The 22,585-nt window shown below is 40.3% G+C and overlaps 2 protein-coding genes across 9 annotated transcripts in view; one reads left to right on the top strand and one right to left on the bottom strand.

Moving 5' to 3' along the window:
- Positions 1 to 22,585, top strand: part of sepsecs (Sep (O-phosphoserine) tRNA:Sec (selenocysteine) tRNA synthase) — a 219,394-nt gene that overhangs the window by 191,461 nt on the left and 5,348 nt on the right. Inside the window, exons 2-6 of one of the 7 annotated variants that reach the window (XM_053860437.1) lie at positions 19,865 to 19,915; positions 20,466 to 20,581; positions 20,651 to 20,805; positions 22,214 to 22,332; positions 22,406 to 22,564. In XM_053860437.1, the coding sequence (XP_053716412.1) occupies positions 20,468 to 20,581; positions 20,651 to 20,805; positions 22,214 to 22,332; positions 22,406 to 22,564 (547 nt within the window). In that variant the 5' untranslated portion in view covers positions 19,865 to 19,915; positions 20,466 to 20,467. The other 6 variants (XM_053860436.1, XM_053860435.1, XM_053860441.1 and 3 more) reach the window with 6 other exon arrangements.
- aco1 (aconitase 1, soluble) lies at positions 1,981 to 18,826 on the bottom strand. Of its 2 annotated transcripts, none has more exons than XM_053860433.1 (21): positions 18,663 to 18,826; positions 17,752 to 17,896; positions 17,466 to 17,634; positions 16,344 to 16,481; positions 16,201 to 16,270; positions 15,948 to 16,131; positions 14,880 to 15,019; positions 14,641 to 14,812; positions 14,119 to 14,219; positions 13,919 to 14,035; positions 12,881 to 13,040; positions 12,680 to 12,815; positions 11,850 to 11,934; positions 10,062 to 10,218; positions 9,430 to 9,554; positions 7,816 to 7,920; positions 4,750 to 4,892; positions 4,509 to 4,656; positions 3,690 to 3,812; positions 3,437 to 3,622; positions 1,981 to 2,589 (listed from the first exon to the last, which is right to left on the bottom strand). In XM_053860433.1, the coding sequence occupies exons 2-21, from the start codon at positions 17,861 to 17,863 to the stop codon at positions 2,473 to 2,475; spliced, it is 2,688 nt and encodes an 895-aa protein (XP_053716408.1). In that variant the 5' UTR covers positions 17,864 to 17,896; positions 18,663 to 18,826; the 3' UTR covers positions 1,981 to 2,472. The 2 variants fall into 2 exon arrangements, with proteins under 2 accessions (XP_053716408.1, XP_053716409.1); XM_053860434.1 differs by lacking the exon at positions 18,663 to 18,826 and adding an exon at positions 18,407 to 18,628.

Here is a 22,585-nt window from a genome sequence, read left to right as displayed (position 1 = left end):
CGCTCACACTCTTTACTGACCCTTTACTTAAGAGAGACGGGGCGTAGTCTGCACATGGGGTCCAGACCTCGATGAGGTTCATGCCATGGTGACCCAGCCAAGTGCCCTGAATTCTGGGAAGTAGATAGCACTTCCAGTAACCGAACATCTTATAATACTGAATATGGAAATGTGTGGACATGTTATTGTGCATTGGATACGAGGAACGCCTTCGTTCCAGTGCCGACTTAATGTGTCTGTACATTGACTTCTTGGCTGCTAAGCAATGCTGAGATGATGTTATGCTGATGCCAGTGTGGAATAAACTAAAGCTTGCATCCCACTTCTTCTGTGGTTCTTTCTGCTCCCGACACTATGCCCTGAGAAGTGTAGAACCCGCTAGCCAGACGTCAGAACAAGGCCAGCCTTTTAAGACAGTTCATTGTACTTTGGCCCTTTTTGTACACAATATTCATGTTTTCGGGCCAGCTCAGCCTGTTGTCCAGTTGCAGCCCCAGGTACTTGTAAGTGGGAACTACTTTAACTACCGACCCCTGGATCTCGATGGGCTGCTGAGAGGGCTGCTGCCAATGAAAATCTATCACCATGTCCTTTGCTTTAGTGTTGTTCAGCTGGGGCTTGTTCCGCTTGCACCACCCAAAAAAGTCCTGTACCAGGCCCCTGTACTCCTCCAGGCCTGGATTGTGTTGAATACACTGGAGAAGTCAAAATGGCATTCTCTCAGAGCAACCCTTCACATCCAGGTATGTGAGAGCACAGTGGAGGAGATAGAGGACGGCATCTTCAACCCCCACCTTCTCCTGGTAGGCAAATTGAAGGGGAACTCTCACTTCCTGCACATGAGGGTTGCATAATATGCAGGATGGCATGATGATGATGGTCAGAGGAGTCACCGGAGGCCTGGGGTTGATAAAAATAGAGCTGAACTGGTAAAAAGTGCCGCTCACTTCTCCTTATGTCAATATGTTTTTCCCTTACAGTCACATTGTGTCATAGTTTTCATACCCTTTCCCCTCCATACCTATTGCATGTTATTATAGTTAGCTTATTATTGCTTGACCTCCCTCCGTCCCGCCCTCATCATCTCACTTTCTTGACTCTCAAATGCCTTCAAATGCCAAGGTGATCTTCAGCATGCTCTCCCAGAGTGTTATATGAAATGGGGCTTGTAATAACGATTTCTATGACATCATCCTTCTTTTTCTCTATGCAATGTGCAATTGCTAATCCTTGAAAAATTCCCATTTGTATTTGAGATATACATTATCAGCTAGTGAGTTTACTGTCTTGCACAATATTTCAAACATTAAAATATTGCAGTTCAATTTTCAGTGGCCTCTTATTCTTTTCTTTAATAGTGGAGGATTGTCGAGACTAACAATTCATTCCATGATATGAAAATGGAGCATAACAATGTGAAATATTTGTGACAAATTGTACGACAGGAGGTGAAATTAACCACAAGTATATTTGGGATTCATATGTATCACCGTTATTGCGCAAGTATACACATTTCGTCTGTGGATATAAGAAGTGGCAGATATTAGTAAAGATAATTTGCTCATGTACATCTGCTATAATTACATTTGTGCTAAGGATAGCAAAGGGTTTGGGTATCTGTACATGATATCATCTGCTACAGCATTATAGTTGCCACCAATGGCATGTTGGAAATTATTGCACTGTTGTTAATGAATTTGGTGATTGGTAGGGTCAAAAAATCCATCTTCCATGGTAGATGGAAACATCTACATTACACTGCATGTCCTCTAAATTTGCATGATGGCCATGACAGCTGTCGCATTAGCCATGACATAAATATTTCCCAATATTTGATGGAAAAAAAAAATCAAGTCAGTCTTAGCAGTGCAATCACTTGAGCAGTGATAGTATTAAAAAAAGCCCCATCATCCTCAGGGCATCAGGGTATTTTTTTTTTAATTTTCGCTGTGGAAGAGTTGAGTCAAAAACGAGGCAAAGTGATCAGAAAAGAACTTGTTGAAAGTGTTGGAGACAAAACAGATCTGAGTGCACAGCTCAAACAACACATCGAATGCAAGATTGAGTAGCCCACGCAAATCACAGTGGACCGAGATTTAATATACTGTTCTTGGCAGCCATTTTTCTTCACTTTTTTAGTATGGTCTCAGGTGGTGACCTCATGACACTCTCAACTGTCAGTATCTCTTCACTGAGTCACTGTTCACTTTTACGAGAAAGTGGTCTTGGATGTGAGGTTATGTTTGCCACTAGCTTTGGGTGAAGAATGTCACAAGATGAGACGAACACAGCTTTCCCGACTTGGTCATTTGCAAGTTCAGCATCGGTTTGCATTCAGTGGAAAATCAACATACTAGCATAAACCAAAAATTATTGAGTTCATTATTTATTCATGATCTTCAAAACAGTTAGATTGCATCTGTCTTAGGTCGGAAGATGACCATTTGTGAGCAAATTTATTCTATATCAGCATTACTTTTCTGACATCATGCGGATCATGTAGTTGAGGATTCCTCCATGTTGGAAATAAGTCAACTCCACATCTGTATCAAATCTCATCCGTACTTGAATTGTTCTTTCTGTGTTAATCTGGAAGAAAAAGAAATTACAGAGCTCTGCATTACAAAGTATAAAAAGGGTATTTTTATACTTAATGTAAGGGATGCAATGAAGATTTGGTAGCCAAACAATGAAAAAAGGCAACATTCGGATACGGTAGTGGGGTGTAAAGCTATCAAAAGACTGAACGTTGATGTATGTCTGAAAAAGTCAGTCATCTAAACATTTACCTTGTTGGATAAACAGGAATGTAACTGTTCTCGAGTATTTATGCAATATTTAAAAAAAGTCCATCCATCCTCATGCGCTTATCCGCTGCCAGGCATCAGCTGCAGATGCTCATGCTAAACGGCCTCCTCCCTGGCAACAACCACCAGACTGGGTGATCCAGAGTGAAGAGATTTAATCCCTCCACATTTTCCTGGGTCGACCTGTCTGTCTCCTCGAAGATGGCTGTAAATGACACCTCTCAATGTTGAGAAGTAGCAGCTTTACTATGAGTTTCTCCCCAGTGACAGAACTTCTCAGCCTTTCTTGAAGGGAAACGCCTGACCCCCTAAGAGAAAACTCATTTCAGCCGCTTGTATCTATGATCTTCTTCTTAGGTTCATGAAAGCTCATGAGGCTCATAGGTGAGGGTAAGGATGAAGACTGAACGGTAAATAGAGAGCTTTACAATTTGGCTCAGCTCTCTCTTACACACAACAGTGCGACAGAGCTACTGCAATACCGGCCCAGCTGCGCAGATTCACCAACCAATCACCAATTCCCTTACCCCCACATTAGATATTTTGGTTTTCGATATTAGACTAAACATTTAAAATTCCTTCGGCTTCGGCCACAATTTCTCAATTCGGTGCATCCCTACTTAATGTACCTTCACGTCCACAATCATCCTCGGTGTCAGCTGTTCCGGGATGTGAATGGTGAAACATTCTTCACCAGTTATCCCCAAGCTGTCTGCAGTGTCACCTGGAAGAAATTCCAGAGGAATAATTCCCATTCCCACCAAGTTACTGCGATGGATGCGCTCGTAGCTTTCAGCCAGCACTGCTTTCACACCCTTAAAGACAACCAGAAATTAGACAGTGTTTTTTAATCAACCTGGAAGTTGTGCATTGGGCCCTCACGAGTAAAAATGGTCCTTTTGCTGCCCAGTCTCTTGAGCTCCCAGAGCCATACTCTTTACCAGCCAAGATTAAAAGAGGGACTCCATCCCGCTGATATCTGCTGGCAGCATCGAAAACATCCATCTGTACCAACAGATGGGACAGCAAAGTATAAGTGACCAAAGATGAAGAGAATTAAAAACATAAACTGCATTGACCACTCAACCAAACCTTCCACGGTGCCACAACACAATGTCAAAATGAAAAACAAACCAAATTAAAGACCTGCTTGCAATTAGTGATGCCTTACAAAACCAATCCTCGTAGTAGTAGTGTTTGTGAGTCACTCAATGCTACCATTAGTCGAAGTTGAGGTGCCCAGCATAGTCCTATTGGTGACATTCCATCAGGGGCTTTGTGTTCTGCGCAAAATATCATTAGTTCATCTGCATAACCAAGAGATTGTTGTTGAAGAAACTGCTTATCAATCCAAAAGCAGAAAATGACTTCAATCACTTCAACGGTAAATCTCTCAACTGCCACTAACAAAATCACACATTTGCACAGTGCACACTTTTTATGAAGATTGAACTTGCTACAGACCACTAGGAACTTTTAGAACATTAACTGTGGCTGCTTACGAGTGAGACTATGTCTTTAACAAAATTAAGAAGGAGATTCCTTCCTTTATGACCCACAACACACATGGAATTTAATACAGAATAAATAATAATACAGGAGCCCTGAAAATATAATTATCTAAATTCTCCTTTCGTGATGAGCTCAAGGGTCAAGACAGTGTTCTCATAAAGCATGAGAGGGGTCATGGCTGACACTCACCGTTTCTTTTGTGGGCAGGTAAATGGTTTGTGGGGTCTGCCTTTTTAGAAACTTGTTGAAGAGGCGGATGTTGGCGAAAGTTCCTCTCGCCATTACTGCATCATTACCACGACGAGAGCCATAGGAGTTAAACTCTCTGGGACTTAAGCTGTAAAGGTTTAAAAGGGAGAAAAAGTGAACCCAAGGAAAATGTAGTTAGGGGATAGAAACATCTCCAAAATCTCATAAGAGAAAAACTCACCCTTTCTCGGTTAAATAACGAGCCGCTGGACTGTTTCGGGCGATGTTTCCTGCAGGAGAAATGTGGTCTGTTGTGACAGAGTCACCAAAGTTGAGTAGAACTTGTGCATTGCAGATGGCGTTTGGAACATGCAGCTCTCTGGTCTGCAGGGAAAAAAAAAAAAAAAACCTAACCAGTAGCTTTCATTCAGTTATTGTTATTTGTCAGTTTCAAATTCAAATACTCCAGAGTAAATTCAATGGCTCATTAACTGTGTGTTAAGAGAACTCAATGGTATCAATTTTGGCAATAGACACTCATCTCTATCTTTGAAACATATTGAAAATAGATGTGTGTTCCACCAACTCAGGGCAAATGCTACTTTTTCCGAGCAATAATAATACAGACATGAAATAAATCAATAAATGACACCATGGGTATTTTAAAAATGTATTTATCTGGTAATTTGCTGTGCGTAGTTTTTAATAATTAGCTTGAAAAAAATGTCAATTTTACGCCCAGAAAAAAGCTTAGGCTGCAATGATTGGCATGCGTGCGCACGCACTCACGTTTACACACACACACACACACGCACGCACGCACGCACGCACGCACGCACACGCACGCACGCGGTCTTCCTATCTTAGTGAGGACTGCCATTGACATACATTAACCCTAAACCTTAAAATGTAAAACAAATGGCTAAGCTTAAGTTTTACGTTTAACCAAACTAAAATCCAATTATAATAACTGACCTATTTTGGAGTTTTAACCCTCAAAATGAGGCTTGACAAAGTGAGGACCGGCCCAAAATGTCCTCACTTTGCAAAAATGTCCTCACTCTGTTGATTAAAAACTCATCCAGGTACTCAAAATGATAGAAGTACAAGAACACACAAATATACGTTATGTTTTGTGTTGTGTCTGTTATGTTTTGTGGCTGGGGAAAGTATTATGTCATTGACATAATACTTTCCCCAGCATCTCACCCTAAACCTAACCAGATTTAACCAGGCGCCTGTTTCAGAAAGACGGTTAAGTGAAAAGTACAAGTTGAATTTACTGGGAGTGAGCGGGAACTCCGGCTATCATAAAGCCTCTGTGTCAGTTACTGGGGCACCATACGCTGTGACATGCGTACCTGCTTGCAGCAAAACACCAAGTTCTCAGCAGAAGAGAAGTTGATGAGCGACATTTTGTTTCACGTTTTGTCATGGTAAATAATGTAATCTGCATTCCAAAGGGGTAAGGGATTTTGATGTCCTCAAACACGGGTTGTTTGTGGAACCTTGATTCAAGGTTGACTAAACTACCCATTAATATGGTTCAGAAACCAAAAACAGTTGAGTTTTAAGAAGAGTTATTTTTTTTAAGTTTTTCAATTTTTAAACTATGGCAAAGCAAAATGTGTTTCCAAGAATTAGTCCCCGCAAGGATAGCTATACAAGTACAAACATACACAGACACACATACATGTTTGTATTTCTCAAGGTGACCGCTCATTGAAAGCATTATGCTCTCCCCAGCCTCTCATCCTTAACCCAACCATCCAAAATCAAATGGCTAAACTTACCCAGGACATTAACCCCAGCATACACCAAATTAATGACCTAGTGATTTGGATGGCTTCATCCAAAAATTGGCTTGGAATTGGGGCCAGCCAAATGGTACCCACAAGGTCCTCACAAGGACAGTGTTTCTTCAAGAATAGTTCCTCACAAGTGAAGATCAACCAGACGCACACACACTAGTGTACACAATGAATACAAAAATATACACTTAAAAAAATTATGAGTTAACGATCGTGTTCAAAGTCAAACCTGTATAGGGTTTGGGTGATGCTGTGCGGCACTAGTAAGTGCACTTTTTAAGTTTAGTCTATTATACCTTTAAATAATAAGAATTTGGACACTTAAGAAACTATGATTATTCAACTCAATTTAAGATTTTGCTGTCATTGAACTTTCAAACTTTATTGAACAATGAACTACAATAATACAAAGCGTAAAATACTTTAGTTTATTATTATTTAGTAACAGTTAATTTTAACCTTCATCATGTACGTTAAATCTTTCTTTCGAGAAACACTAGTCTGTATGGTCTGGCTTTAGAGGACAGTGGAGACAGGAGACAATATTTCCAGCTGAGCAGGCACTTGACTGGGATGCATGTTTTCTCTGGTTCTGATTGAGCTTTTTTTTTGTTATTTTTCATGAGATCATGAGAGAAGTCACTTTCATATTTTAGCAGTGTTCCTGCATGTCTGCAGCGTGATGAATGACAAGGAGCGCTTGATTTGATCACCCCTGTCTCAATACATTTCTGCACTTCTGAAACAAGCGACCAAGTCGGGAGCTAACAGTGGCTAATATTCACGACCCCCACTCTGTGTAAAGGCTTGAGCTCTCTCGCTGACAGGCAGAGCGTAGGAAGACATAATCGTAATCCCAATAAAAATTGGATTAATTGACCAGCTCTAGATCATACTAACTTAAAGTGTGGCTGAGGGCCAAGTGTGGCCCTTTGCCAGTATTTTCTTGGCCCTCATGAGGTCAGACTAAAATTGCAACTGATATGTAGTAATTTTTTGGGACAATTTGTAGCCTGTTTCTTTTTAGAAAGTTAGTTACTCGTTCAACAGTAACAACAGTAACATATTCTTGTTTTAAGATTTTTTTTGTCAATTTTTTCTTCTTCTTTTTATTTGCCATTTTTGTGTGCTTCTTGTTCCTCAAAATACATAGGTCCATTTTGTCCTTGTTCAGTATATACTTTGGATTTTTTCCGCTGTGTTTTGTAGTCATCGCCGTCTTTCCTTTTGCATGATGGTCCCTCACAATAGTTGCAGTTTATAGTGGGGCCTTTAGCAAATTTAACAGCCCATTTCAGATTTAGACAGTCTGTAAAAGTATACGACTGTTGGTTAGACAAAGGATAATTGCTAAACATAAGGATCACACTCATGCCCCTTTTCTGTTTTTTTTGCATGCTAGATTAGCAACTGATGAAATGTCATACATACAAATACAAGTCATAGAATAATTGTAAATGTATTGGCTTTTAGAAAAAAACAGTTCAGATATTTACCAAAGCATCAAAGAAAGGTGGTGACTTGATGTAAGTTGACTTTGGGTCCCAGGCATACAACTTGTCTGACGGAGATTCCAGAGCATTCCAGCGTTCATTCACTTTCTGAAATTATGTGTTATTGTGTTAACCCTGTGACAAACTTCACCGTGAAAAAGAAAAAAACAACAACAATGAAAGCAATAAATATTTTTGCATGTGACTCTGCCATTACCCTGGACTCACACCAAACACGGTTGTGGCGTGCGGCAGCACAGCGGCGCATCATTCAAAGAGGCGACTCACACAAAAAGCGGTTTCTGCTCAGTGCAGGATGCGGTGGGAATGTGTAATCAGTTCCTTGAAACATGCGAGATTTGCAACGCAACAATGTTGATGATGCATTTAATGAGACAAAAACAAGTGAAGCGACAAAATATGGAGTGATTTGTGTTTCAAACACATGTGTTACATGTGTGACATCATCAGAGTCTGCAGCATTCTGTGCGAGTGACACAGAAACCTGTCATGTTGACTCTCCGCTCAATAAAATTAAATAGACTTCACGACAATCAACAATGAATAATATACTAAATACATGACACAAGTATAGTTTTGGTCATAAAAGCGTGAAATGCGAAGCTAACTAATTTTAAATCGTGTAGATCATTGATCTGATGGGGATCCAAATCTGAGCAGAAGGGCTTAGTGCATATGCGCCGGTGCTCAAGTTAAATGTGATTCAAAATCTTTCACGTTTATTTATGAAATTTAGCCGGAAGTTATTTTACTTTCTGAAATAATTTCCTGTATCAACTATCATTTCAAATGAAAGTTGACCAAAACTGCGGTCGCTTGCCGCGCCGCAAAATTCAACTTAATCCTCTTTCCAGCAGCGTGGTGCAGCTCGGTGTCTCCACGTCGCGGCTCATTTGGTGTTTAGTTGTTTGCATTTTGCATTCATTCTATTTGTGGCACCGCACAGTTCAAAAAACAGCTTTGGTGTAAGTCCAGAATTAGCATTGGTATCACAGTTTTAGGTTTGATTTGATAAGAGTGGTATGTAGCCCTTTTCATGCAGTGTAAAGTGCATGGGCTTAGTATCAAAGTATACAGAAAAGGAAAACTCTAGTAAGTCAGCTGTGGTACCAGCATGCGACTGCAAAACACCTGATTTGTTTTTGTTTTTTTTGTCTTATCATCATCGGTGGGAAGCCAATAAATGGTTCCTGTCTCCCATGTCTCATGGGGATGCTGACTGCATTCACTGAGAAATGTTCAAGAGCTACAAGCAGAGCTTTGTTATTTACTGTTGTAGAATATTTTGTTATAATATAATTAATATTTTTTATACTCATAATGACTAAGAACATGTACAGTTCTTTGTTTTGTCATAGAGACAGTCAACCTTTGACCATTCACTTATTTACACTAGATACTGTTAACAGATACAAACTATTAGTACTTGCTGTGCATGAGTCGGTGAATATAATTCCCAGAGATCAAGTCAGTCTGCATTTCACTGACTTGAGGAGTTGTGGCTGATGAGCATGTTAATTCACTCTAAAATCGCTCTCTGAAGTCTGAGCCCTGCCAAAATCCCCCATGCTGTCATGTGTCAAAAAAAGGACCAACCTCAATTTTCTCATAGACCTCTTTAAACATGGATGGAACTACAAACTTTTTTTCCACAGACTGAATCTCTTCTCGTGTTGGCCAGATATCACGTAGAAAGATGTCTTTGCCTTCAGGATTGGTGGCTAGGGAGCAAAACAAACACAGGGAATTACATATCCTATCAGCACCCAGGCCAATGTTGTGATTTCACCAGTGTTAGCTACACTGATACGAATTGCAGAAAGACAGAAAAGTTATCAAAGAAATGTCAAATGCAAAAAAGTCAAGTGATTGTGCAGCTAGAATAAATATAGGACAACATCAATGTAAGACAACCACAATAAGGGTGGTCATGAGACGCATAGCTGACATTTTCCGTGTGAGTGGTAGCTGCTATATTTTGACTGATCACTTGAATGCGGCCAGTTACGGAAATTTTTTAAACACAGTATGTAAATTGATCAATTCATCAATCAATCAGCAAAACCAAACAAGCAATTGCTATTATTCAGCTTGGTTACACCAAGTGGATTTTATTAGACTTGAGTGGTTATGTCCTGAAAAGAATGAAAGCAACTGATTAAAGTGACAGATTACGCATCTTTCATATATTCAAAACTTCCCAATCAATTTAGTTCACCTTTACTCACCAATTGGTTCTTTCTCAAAGTCAATTCTAACAGTTCCAGCAATGGCATAGGCAATGACCAGTGGTGGAGATGCAAGGTAGTTTGCTCGAGTGTTAGGATGGACTCTTCCCTCAAAGTTCCTGTTTCCTGACAAAACACCTGCAGCCACCAGATCTCCCTGGAACAGCAAACAAACTGCACCTCAGACGTGAAGATGGACATGATACAGAGAAGTGCATGTTGGTCTTTGTCCACGTCTGTGCAAATATGAAAGCCTGTCATCAGCTGGTAATACAGACTTGATAAAAATCTTAAAACCAGTTGAAAAATTGCTAAAATATGCATTTTGCACATTTAGAATTTAATTAGGTTTTAAGTAGAGCTACAATATGCAAAAGCAAGAAGGGGGGGTGAGACAAAAAAAACAAACATTTGGAACTTGTAATTCCAGAAATAAACTGAAACTAGGTTTTAGGTTTATCACTTTTAAGACCACAGGCTATAAAAGCCAAAGACATGGCTGCATCATTGAGCTGCATAAGCCAGGCTTCTCGCAGCATGCCATTGCTGCTGAGGTTGGGCACAGCAAAACAGTGATTCTAAATTTTTTGAAAGATCCTGAGCATTGTGGAACAAAAAAGTCAAGACCCAAATAAATTACACGTGCACTGAGCCAGAGGATCCGATCAGCTGTCCGTCAAGACACAGGGTGGTCCTTGACCCAAATGAAGGCCCTTACTGTTGCTGACTGCTGCGCTATAACCATCAGACGGCATCTGCGGGAAATGGGTTTCAAAAAACAAAAACGAATTCAAAGACCTTGTCTCCTTCAATACCACGAAACTGCCTGTTTGGACTTGGCCAGGGAGCATCAAACATGGGACATTGAAAGGTGGAAAAGTGTTTTATTTTCTGATGGGAAAAACATGTAACCTTGACGGTCCAGATGGTTTCCAACATCACTGCCATGACATGCCCTCGTCCATGTGGTAACAGCTGCTTTTTGAACAGGACACAATGCTCGCTTGACCAAGGACCTCTTCGGGGAGAATGACATCACTCTATTGGACCACCCCGCATGTTCCCCTGATTTAAATCCCGTAGACAACATTTGGGGATGAATGGCAATGGAAGTTTATAAAAATGGCCATCGGTTCCAGACAATTGATGCCCTTCGTGAAGCCATCATCACCACTCGGAACAATATGCCCAATGGCCTCCTGGTAACACTCGCATCAGGCATGCCCAAAAAAAATTTTCAAGTGATTAACAAGAACAGTGGAGCTATTCATCACTGAGTCCTACTGAGATTTTTTTTGTTCTGGTTTGGGGAGTTTTTGGTAACTTTTTGAGCGATGGTCTTAAACTTTTGATCAGCAGATAAACAGCCGATTTCAGTTTACTTGTTTTTTTTCAATAAATTACATTTTCAAAGTGCTTGCCACACTCTGCCTTCTTAGTTTTGCATATTGTAGCTGTTCTTAAAACCTCAATAATATCCAAATGTGCAAAAGGTAAATTCCAGCTATTTTTCAACTGGTCTTAAGATTTTGATCAGGTCTGTATAGTGCTTCTTATGCTTATCCAGCAACCAAAGCGCTTTACACTGAGTCACTGGCTGCAGTAGGCTGCGACGCAGGGTTAAGTGTCTTGCTCAGGAACACGACGACACAAACACAACAGGAACAGGCTGATGAACACCTTGACTGCTTCTACTGAAGTTATGCCACTCAATATTTCTATATTTGATGTTTTAACACCATATATTTGAATGATTCATTGAATGGATTAAAAATTTGGAGACAATACCTGTGTGATGGCTTCCACAACTGGCTCAGGCAGTGGCCCACTGTTCCCAATACAGGTCATGCAGCCGTAGCCAACAACCTCAAAGCTGGAGGAAAAATGAAATTAGGAGAGGGCTAAATACTGTCTGATTGAACACTGTCTTATCAAACACGATCTCTCAAGACGAACTCATCAATATCGAGGTAGACTTGGTGTACATGTCCATTTCATTTTTTTCAATAAATTGATTTTACCCATCAATGACTGTGTACATGCCCAGCTATAGCCTAATTATTATATTCACCTGGAATAAGCTAACAGTCCATGTGAAAACCAACATTACATCACAAGCCCCTGAAAATATTTAATTCACAAAATTGAGACAACCAGGGCAGTAGCCTTATTTTCCCCAGAGTCACACAATTGTTTCATGTGATGACTTTTTTTCTTGCTTCTTGATCAATCAAGTCAAATCAATAGATAGACAATAATGTATTTCCCCACAACTGACAAGTCATGATTTCTACAGTTGAGATGCGACAGATTGGTTCTGCCGTTTTTCGACTTTAAACGAAAGAAATAAACAGATCATACCAATTTACAATTACAGAGTATGTCTGGAAAAATGTCTGATTAGACTCAAGGCTTCCAGTTTCACTGTCACCAAAGTAATGAACCAAGCCCAGGTTCTGATTTTCACAAGGACATACGAATACAAAAGTGAATTTTTGAGTTTGAAATACACATCTTTCCCTTTTTTGACAAAATAGTCATATTCAGCAGTTCACTGTAGGCTTCTTTTTTGCAATTACTTGGAGACAGAATGATTTGTTAAAATGAGAAGAGCTCACCCAAGCTGGTGTAGGTAGTCCATTACACCGCTCTCTTTCAAGTAATAGGTGACCACGCCACTGCCAGGTGAAAGGCTAGTTTTTATGTACGGCTTCACAGTCATACCCAGCGCAACGGCCTTCTTAGCAAGAAGTCCTGGAAGACATGGTTTTAATGGCAACAACTTTGACAAATTGCAAGAAAGATGAGGTGCCTTTCACCTGCTCCAAGCATGACAGATGGGTTGCTGGTGTTTGTGCAGCTTGTGATGGCAGCTATAACTACGGAGCCATGACTTAACTTGTATTGGTTTCCATTAAAAAGGAATTCCACCTCTGCATTGTGATTTCCAGGAGCCACCTGGAAACCTTTGAAGCCTTGCTGAAAGGGGACAAGCAATACATGAAATTTACACACACACAAACATATTATACACACAAACAAACACACATTTGTTTTTGTATCCTTATCGGGACATTGTGAGGTTTCTCACTGACAAAATGTTTTCCCCAGCCTCTCACCCTGAACTTAGCCATCCAAAACAAATGGTTAACTTTAACCAGTACTCTAAACCAAACCTAAACCCAATTGTTGCTTAACCTCATGGGGTCCAACCAAATGCCCCACAAATTCACACAGTCCTCACAAGGATAGCATTTTTGTCAAAAATCCCTTGCTCTTGGAAACACGCTCACAACAGTTAAGCTTAGGTCACTGCAGATAATTATAATTCATCATCATTTTAGGAGACGTTCATCAGTCCTACAAAAAGGTTAATAAAAATAAATAATAATAATCTCACTGAATCTACACAATTCTTGTAAGTCACCTGTTAGGGCTTCAAAATGGCAAATTTTGAAAAAGGTGAGGGTTTCTCATGCCTGAGAGGAAATGTAACGTTTTGTACCAAGTGCACAATTGATGAGGGACCAATAACACTTTCACTGAGCTCTGATAGGAATGTTGACCAGGCAAGGTGCATCGACCACCTACACTCCCGTGAGCATTTACAAATGATCAGGGTGGTCAGAAGGCCTGTCCGGCACACATTGACAGCCATACTTCCATCAGCCTGCCAAGGGCAGCTGTGGCTAAAAATGTAAGTTAAGTTATGAAATGATAATGGTGAGTTGGCCTCAACTATATTTTTTATCTTCATTAAAACCAATCATTTTCAGGCATTAATACGTATACGGTTTATAAACGAATTACGTCAATCAGTGTAAATCACTTTAGCAAGGGAAGACGGAAGTACTGACCATTGCTCCAAGACAGTTTTCAAAGTCTATTTTCATGTTGGCCACTGGAATTCTGTCTTGGGGGCGTTTAGGACCACTGCAGCAAGGAACCACTGTGCTTAAATCAAGTTCCACAACCTGAGAACAGAAAGAAAACATTTTCAGAAATGTTAAGTTGAAAAGATGGTAGATGAGCATTTTGTCAGGAAATAATGCCATACCTGAGTGAAATCAGGATCTTGGGCAGTGTTAGTGTAGTCCCGGAACATCCTCACAGACCTCAGGTATTTTTCAATGTAAGAAAGCTTTTCTGCCTCCCGCCCTAGAATATGACAGGTGTCATTTAAAAAGTCTTGAAAACAAATACCCAAAAAAATGTTTTATTTTTGTCTTCACAGTTTTCACAATTGCCATACGAGTTGTGTTGGATGTTCTATAAATAATGGGTTCTGAAAAAATACTGCATTTGAAATATGATGGAAGAATACAAATTGAAAGTTATGAGTTCTGCACTCCCTCTTAAGCCTTCTGTGATATCAAAATTCAGTTGTGTATCTCTCTCCAGTCATCTTCTCCCAAGTGGATTGTACTGCAGGAAGAATTGATGCGCTGCCTGACAGCCAATGTATCTCAGTCCACAAAAGTTAGAGGATTACCTTACACGATTATATTATATATGATTAAAACTCCTTTGGAATGAAATAGCCGGGGTCAATTTTCTTGAATATGGTCAAATGACTTACCAGTTTGTTGGAGGTATTGGATACTGATGCTATCGACAGGGAAAAAGGCTGCTGTGGCTCCATATTCAGGACACATGTTGGCAATAGTAGCTCGATCAGCAATGGATAACTGAGTCACACCTGGGCCAAAGAATTCTACAAACTTTCCAACAACACCAAACTGGCGCAGGTGCTACAAGGGGGGAAGTACAACTTCAGTAATGGCACAAAGCACAAGTGAAAATAAAGTATTACTGTACCTTGGTAATAGTGAGGACAATGTCAGTGGACGTGATCAACTTATCAGGTGTGCCATACAACTTGTATCCCACCACTTCTGGGAGAACCATACTGATAGGCTGCCCAAGCATCACAGCCTCTGCTTCAATTCCACCAACACCTTGAGAAAGTTATGGAGATAATACAGACAGTTATTCTAATACCGGAGTGAGAGAGTAACAAAGAGCATCTGGTTTGTGTGTGTGTTTCTAGGTAGCTGTTCTATACTTGAGTGAATTATTTTGTGGTTACTCAGGTCACTTTTACTAAAGTATTAATAGAGTTGTATAATATAAGCCTATCGGAAAAAAGTCACATTCATATTCACTTCACAACAACAACAACAACAACATCAACGTGACCAACTTTGTAAGGACATATTAAAAATACCCAACTGAGCCACACTTTCAAAAAAATCATGAAACCGTCCAGATCTCAATTCTGTTGATAGGGGTCTCTCCCGACAGCAGAGACAAAAAATAATTTCCAATTAAGACATTATTTGTGAGATGCTGTCCATTAATACTATGAATACATTCATTTGAAACTATACATAGTTTCTGAGTAAACCAAAACCTAACACCATAAACGCTTAGGGTTAATTGAAACTGTTATTACCCGACATTTACTATCATTTTTACATTGTAAATGTAAATGTTTACATTTACTATCATTTTTACAGCACCAACAGTCATCATTGACTGATTTTCATCATTGACAGCACCTACATTAAACCCAAACAAGCATTGGAACAACATAGTTTGTTGAGGGGAAAAAAAGAAAGGTTGCATTTAAAAATATTTGTATTCATAAACTGGAAAACCTTAAGCTTGACTGAGCAAAATATGACCCGAGAGTCGATATGAATGATGAGATAAGTGACCAAATCCCTCAATTTGGACACAGCAGGCAGATTCATAGTCTGGCATTAAGAAGGATACAGCTGTGGGTTAGATTAAAGAGGATCCAGACACACAAAAGAATAACAAAGTGAGCTGTAGTAAAATGTTCCAAATAGTAGGCATAGTCAACTTGTTACATTGGCTTACCCCATCCCAAAACACCAAGGCCATCAATCATGGTGGTGTGGGAATCTGTGCCTACAAGGCTGTCAGGATAAAAGAGGTCATCGTGGTTAAATACCACATGGGCCAGGTACTCCAGATTGACCTGATGAACGATTCCGGAGCCGGGGGGAATTATCCGCATATTCTGGAATGCTTTTGAGCCCCACTGTGTAGAGGAACATCATGGGTTGAAATACATTTGGAAACCACCAAAAATATATTACAAGTTTCAAACCTTCAAAAATTCAAATCTCTCCTTGTTGCGATCAAACTCTAAATTCTCGTTTTTCTCAAGACTATCAGACCTTTTGGATGAAGAACAAAGAAAATATATTATTTTGACTTTCAAAGACCTTGGTGGTGCCACAGCTAACTTACATTCTATTAAAGTCCACTTGGATGGAATGGTCGATGACAAGGTCAACAGGACAAACTGGATTTATCTTCTCAGGATCCCCACCTAGTTTCTTTACAGCATCACGCATGGCAGCTAAGTCCACAACAGCAGGAACACCCCTGAGAACAGGTTTAAAAGGGAGACTATATATATATATACACACACGTCACATCCGGCATATACGATTTCTTTTTTATTGGGCCTGGCATGAAATCAATGAAACCTGTCTGATAATTTTCTGGTTGGCTAAGCAGATGAGGGCATTGTTAATCACTTTCAGCTGTATTGGTGTTCATGGAATTACAACAGGTGCACTACAGTGGCAACAATTACAAAACCCTCAAAACAGGACTGGTTTTACATGTGGAGGTCATTTGAAGTTTCTCCCTCCTGATCTTGGCTGGTTTTCCACTCGTGCCGGTTTTGGCTTGAGTAATTATCTCTACTGGCGGTATGAGGGCTAGAGGGTTATAAGGCGGAACAGGCTGAGCACTGCTCGTGCCCTACAGAATGACCTCCAGCACCATGGAGCTCGACTGGCATTTGCTCAAGAACACCAGAATGAGCAAGTCCACCACTGGCGCCCTGGTTTTTTCCCCCCAAATGAGAGCAGGTTCACCCTGAGCACCTGCGATAGACGTGAAACAGTCTGGAGAAGACAAGGGGAACGTTATGCTGCCTGCAACGTCGTTCAACATGACAGGTTTGGTGGTGGGTCAGTAATGGTCTGGGGGGGCATATCTATGGAGGGACGCACAGACCTCTACTGCATAGGAAATGGTTCATTGACTGCCATAAGGTATCAAGATGAAATCCTTGAACCCATTGTCAGATCCTACGCTGGTGGAGTAGGTCCTGGTTTCCTCCTATTATTTATATATATATATATATATATATATATATATATATATATATATATATATATATATATATATATATATATATATATATATATATATATATATATATATATATATATGATCTTAATATAATATGATCTATATGATCTTGCATTGTGAGGGTTCATACTGTATGTTGACCTATTTTTATTTCATTGACAGTAATAATCATTTGTACGTATCTTTCTTTTTCTTCTAACTTACGTGAAGTCCTGTAGTATGACACGAGACGGCTTGAAAGGAACCTCAACTCTTTGTGTCTGGGTTTGCTTCCAGTTAAATATACTCTCCACATCCGAGCACTTCACTAAAAACCCATCGCAGTTCCTGATTGCAGACTCAAGAAGGACTCTGATAGAGAAGGGTAGACGGTCTGTGAAAACGACAAGAGGCGTTATGCACACAGAAAACATGTCTGCTTCACTGTTTGAAACTTGGACTAAAATTTCCACCAAGAAACATCTCAACATTTTAAAATATTGTACATTACCATATCTGGGATCTCCAAGTTTGGTCAGATTGTAAAATTGATGCCCTGGGATTTCTGGGTCCAAAGGTTCAAGTACGTGGTCAAACGGATTCGTCACATTTCCAGGAATCATGATGATGAGAATGTATGTGTCGTCACACTGAACCTGCATTGAAAAGGTGCACAAATCACTGGAAAATTGTCTAAACCTTAATTTGAGGATGAAGACAAAATAACGAGGTGATTATGATTGGGTTTCAGTTTGGTTCAGAGTCATGGTTAAGGTTAGCCATGTGTTTTGGATGGTTACGTTGAGGGAGAGAGGCTAAGGAAAGCATTAGGGCAATGAGAAACCTCACTATGTCCTCAAAGGGATAGCAAATACAAGCGCGTGCGTGTGTCGTAAATAATAGCACCGTTGATGTATTAGGCCATGTTGACATCAGAAACGAACGATGACTCAGTACGGGTTCAAAATATATATATATTTTTCCCAGTGCGATTGTGAATACATGTATTGAGTTGCGGGTAAAGTACAATTTTTCGAGGACACTTTGCATAACGTCTCGATCGCCACTCAAGGCTGAAGTCTAAGGTTAAACATTAACTGGAGCTATTGCTAATAAAACGGTAACAACATGCTATGGTAACTTCAACTACTTATCAATTTACTCACGCTTTTATAATGTAATCGGTAATTTTCCAATCAAATCAATGATAATCGTGGCTTCCCTCACAGAACTCGAAACCAATTGATGATGTAACAGCTGCCTGGTAATTGTTTGAATAATCCGTTAAAATGCGCGGCCCTTCAAGAACTAGTTCCGTACTTGTTTACGCATAGTCTTGGATTTTTTGCCTTTCCATTTTCTATAAATTCAACCAATTCACCAAACGGGAAACAAAAACCGCGAGCGAAGCCAAGTACTTACGAAGTGTATGCGATATCATGCCCGACCACCTTCCGTGTGACGTTTATCTAAAAAGCGCATGCGTTTATGGTTGGCTCCGATAATCGCGCATGTCACTCCCTGGACACTTGAGACTGCCTGATCTGGTCCGGTATATGTACCAAATGTGTCCGCTTACCAAATGTGTCCTACTTGCCGCGGAGTGATTACGTCACATCCGGCATATGATATCATTTTTTTAAAACATGTTTTAATGAGCCAGAGGAAATTGAAGGCGCTTTCTACCGTTTACTTAGCATTTATTTCCACAAAATACGACGTTTGTCATCGAATCGTTTGCGAAGTGTATGTCCGTTCTTCTCCGCAGTCTGAGGAACAACGCGTCGTGATTGGCTGACATGTACGGGGCTTTGTTTTTCTTCATTATCGCGGAAGTGGTAGGACCGATTTGGTAGGGGTGAAAACTGCAGATTTTCCCTGGTAAATGAATAAAAATGTTTCTGGATATGTATAAGTGCCTACTGTGGAGACCATTCTGATTTCATGCGCAATATTAAAGAATGATGTGGTCCGCCGGAAATTTCGGCGCTGGAACCAGAGATTGCGCATGTCACTGCCTGATGTGGTCCGCGTTGTCACTGCCCTTGTCACGACGACACTTGTTTTACAAGTTTTTTACAAGTGTTTCACTTGTTTCACCCGTTTTGCTTCGAGGGCTCAGGCCTATGACGCCATTTCCTGTCCGCATGCGCACATTGATATTTCAAGCCGTAATGCACGAGTGTAGCTGCTTGACACATAAATTAGAATAAAATTAGCAACGTCATTACGCCACGCCTCACTACACACTCGTTTTTCATCAAGAGAAGCAGAATTTGAATTACTAAAGTAATACGCCGACGTATTAACTGTATTTTAACCTTATTTTATATATATATATATATATATATATATATATATATATATATATATCACTACATTTGACTTGTATTCAACAATTCGGATATTTTAACGAGATTTCAGATAAAATAATTGGATCTTTCTGTGCAATTTGCATGCAGTTTTCTATCTTGCCTACGAGGTCTCAGTTAATATTAGTATATACTCAGTAAATTACGTCTTGAAATACCAATGTGCGCATGCGGACAGGAAATGGCGTCATAGGCCTGAGCCCTGGAAGCAAAACGGGATGAAGAAGCAAATAGGGCAGTGACAAGGGCAGTAGTAGCTGTCGACAGCCTACATCAGGCAGTGACGTCTGTCAGTGGCAAGTGGTATGTACACCGTCAGCAAGCCTCTGAATATTGTATTTACTTTTTGCGTATGTATCATATCCCAGACGTCAATGGTGAGTTGCAACAGACGGGTTCTGCCTTTTTTTCATGGTAAAGTAAACATAATATATGACGCCATCAGTCATTGGCGGAAATGGCCGGCTGAGAAAGTTGCCAAACGTCATCAAGACGAGCGCCAACGATTTTTGATGTTAGTACCCCACGCTCTGCCTCATTAAGCGACTCGGCTTTGTTTTGCTGTGTTAATTATCGGTATAAGTATCTCTCTTCTTTCTGTCTGTTTTGTTTTTCCTATGTTTCTATGAAAGGCCTGCATGAAATGCACATTTCAGTAATGTTTAGTTCCAGAGAGTGCATTGATTTTTATTCTGATTCTGTCTGACGTGTTCTGCTGCCATTGCTTATTTGTTTATTAGCATGGTCATTCAATCAAAAGTATTGTACTGGTGATGTGGTGTATTGACACATCCGCTCGTGACAGATAAGTAATGACATCATAAATGATTGTGTGATTTGTCTCTGTGTGTAGACATGAACAAAGATACTTTCAGCTTGTGTGAAAAGATTGTCTCACCCTCCTACATCCGTCAAGGTTGTCAGGCCCGACGTGGTCATGAGCAACTCATAAGACAGTTTTTGGAGCAGGTAGATTAAATGTTTTTCTACCAAAACCCAATGAAAATTTGGTGAGTGATGCTTTTTGTGTATTTTTAGAGGAAATGTCCTGAAGATGGTTGGGAGGAGAGCACCATTGAGCTCTTTCTCAGTGAACTGGCAATGATGGACAGCAACAATTTCCTTGGCAACTGTGGTGTTGGGGAAAGAGAAGGTCGTGTCACATCCAGTCTGGTGGCCAGACGACATTACAGGTACACTGATTCTTTCAAAATATTTATTCTGTATCATTTCAGAAGAGGCCAGTCATAGAAAGTATGATGTTTTATGGATTCATTTTTAATAATCTCTTACGCGAATGAATGAATGAACCTTATAATTATATTAGTCCCTGTTTCCACCCTTAACATTAATTAGGGCAACATGCAACAAAGAAAACAGGGATCATCAAAATGTCAAATGAACTTAAGTCATTCCAATGAAAACCTGAAGGTCTTCTTTAACTACTGTCTGTAAACCATACATCCTGGCAGGTTTCACTATTGTCCTATTCACCTCAGTGGTTCTTAACCTGGGTTCGATTGAACCCTAAAGGGTCTCAGGGGTTCAGTGGAGCCTCTGCCACAGCACTTGCCAAGGTGAAGCCACGCATATCTGAACTCGTATCTCAAAGCAGAAGTCACACTGTCACCGTGTTGGTTTTGTTATTTGAACAAGGTGATATTCATGCATGGTTCATTTTGTGCACCAGTGAAAACATACCTGTGTCTTGAATTTGAAAAACATATTTTATTTTTCACCTAATAAGGACTTGGTGAATGCACATATGAAACTGGTAAGGTTCGGTAAGTCCAACAAGGTCGAGAACCAACGCTTTAGCTGCTGCTCTTTTGTCCCAGAGCTACCTTGTCATCTTTACCCGCTCTCCAACCTGCTTGCACCCTCCTCTTCACCATTACTTGTTACTTGGAAGTAATTTGTTTGGTGGTGTCTAGGGCTGGGTATCAATCAAAAATGTTCAATTCCTGACCCAAAACAATACTTTTTTACTATACCAACTTTACAATAGGCTTTTAGCTCGGATTTTGAAACAGGGCGCTCAAAGCCGCGGCACCAGCCTATAACCTTGCCCCCAGTCCATTCCCCTTGGGACAGGTCATCAACTGACATAAGGAGTTGCTTTTTATCTATTTTTACTAAAATTGTTTTCTTTTTCAAATAGTCCGAGAGGAGGGGCTCCGAGTAGTTGGTTGGGTGGTATCCCTTCCAGAGCTTCCCTCCATGCGATTTCCCCTAAACACACTTCCCTCTGCCACACAAAAACAGTTTGTTAGCCACATTGTGAAATTCTGCAATATTCCATGTAAAACACTGAGACACTGGTTGCATAAATCCCACGTCCTGGGTTTGCATATAGTTGGTATCGGGTGCTGTCATGACCAAGTATTTTATGATGACAGCTTCAGCAAAATAAGCCATTATCAGTGCGAGTACTGATAATGGTGTCGGTATCGGGACATCCCTACTTTTAATACATTTACATTGCCAAAAAAGAGACTCAATTCTGTCCATACAATCCACCATGCTGACTGTCCACAAACTGTACGCCTGCACCCTTTTACCTGCTTTTTCAAGAACCTGCATTTAGACTTGTAATCACAGGTTCATCCATGGCATTGGCCGATCAGGGGACATCGCTGCAGTTCAGCCCAAAGCTGCTGGGTCGAGTTTGCTAAACAAATTGACCAACTCATTGGTGCTGGATGTCATAAAAATATCAGGTGTGTAATTTAAATGTGTTAATGATTGTACTTCTGATGTGTGAAAACAGGAACAATGATCTCGATGTTACAGGTGCCCGCAGTGTGGCAAGTTGTTTTGTGGTACCTATGGCTACAGGGATGAGTCTGACGCTTTGCTTTTTGACTCTTCGCCTTCTGAGACCTAATGCTCGTTACATCATCTGGCCTCGCATTGACCAGAAGTCCTGCTTCAAAGCGATGATCACTGCAGGTGCCTTGATTGTAGTGGTGG

Source organism: Synchiropus splendidus, chromosome 3 (assembly GCF_027744825.2).
Source record: "Synchiropus splendidus isolate RoL2022-P1 chromosome 3, RoL_Sspl_1.0, whole genome shotgun sequence".
In the NCBI taxonomy this organism is placed as follows: domain Eukaryota; kingdom Metazoa; phylum Chordata; class Actinopteri; order Syngnathiformes; family Callionymidae; genus Synchiropus; species Synchiropus splendidus.
Note: the sequence above shows the minus strand (reverse complement) of the source record. Positions and strands in the feature narration are given on the sequence as shown.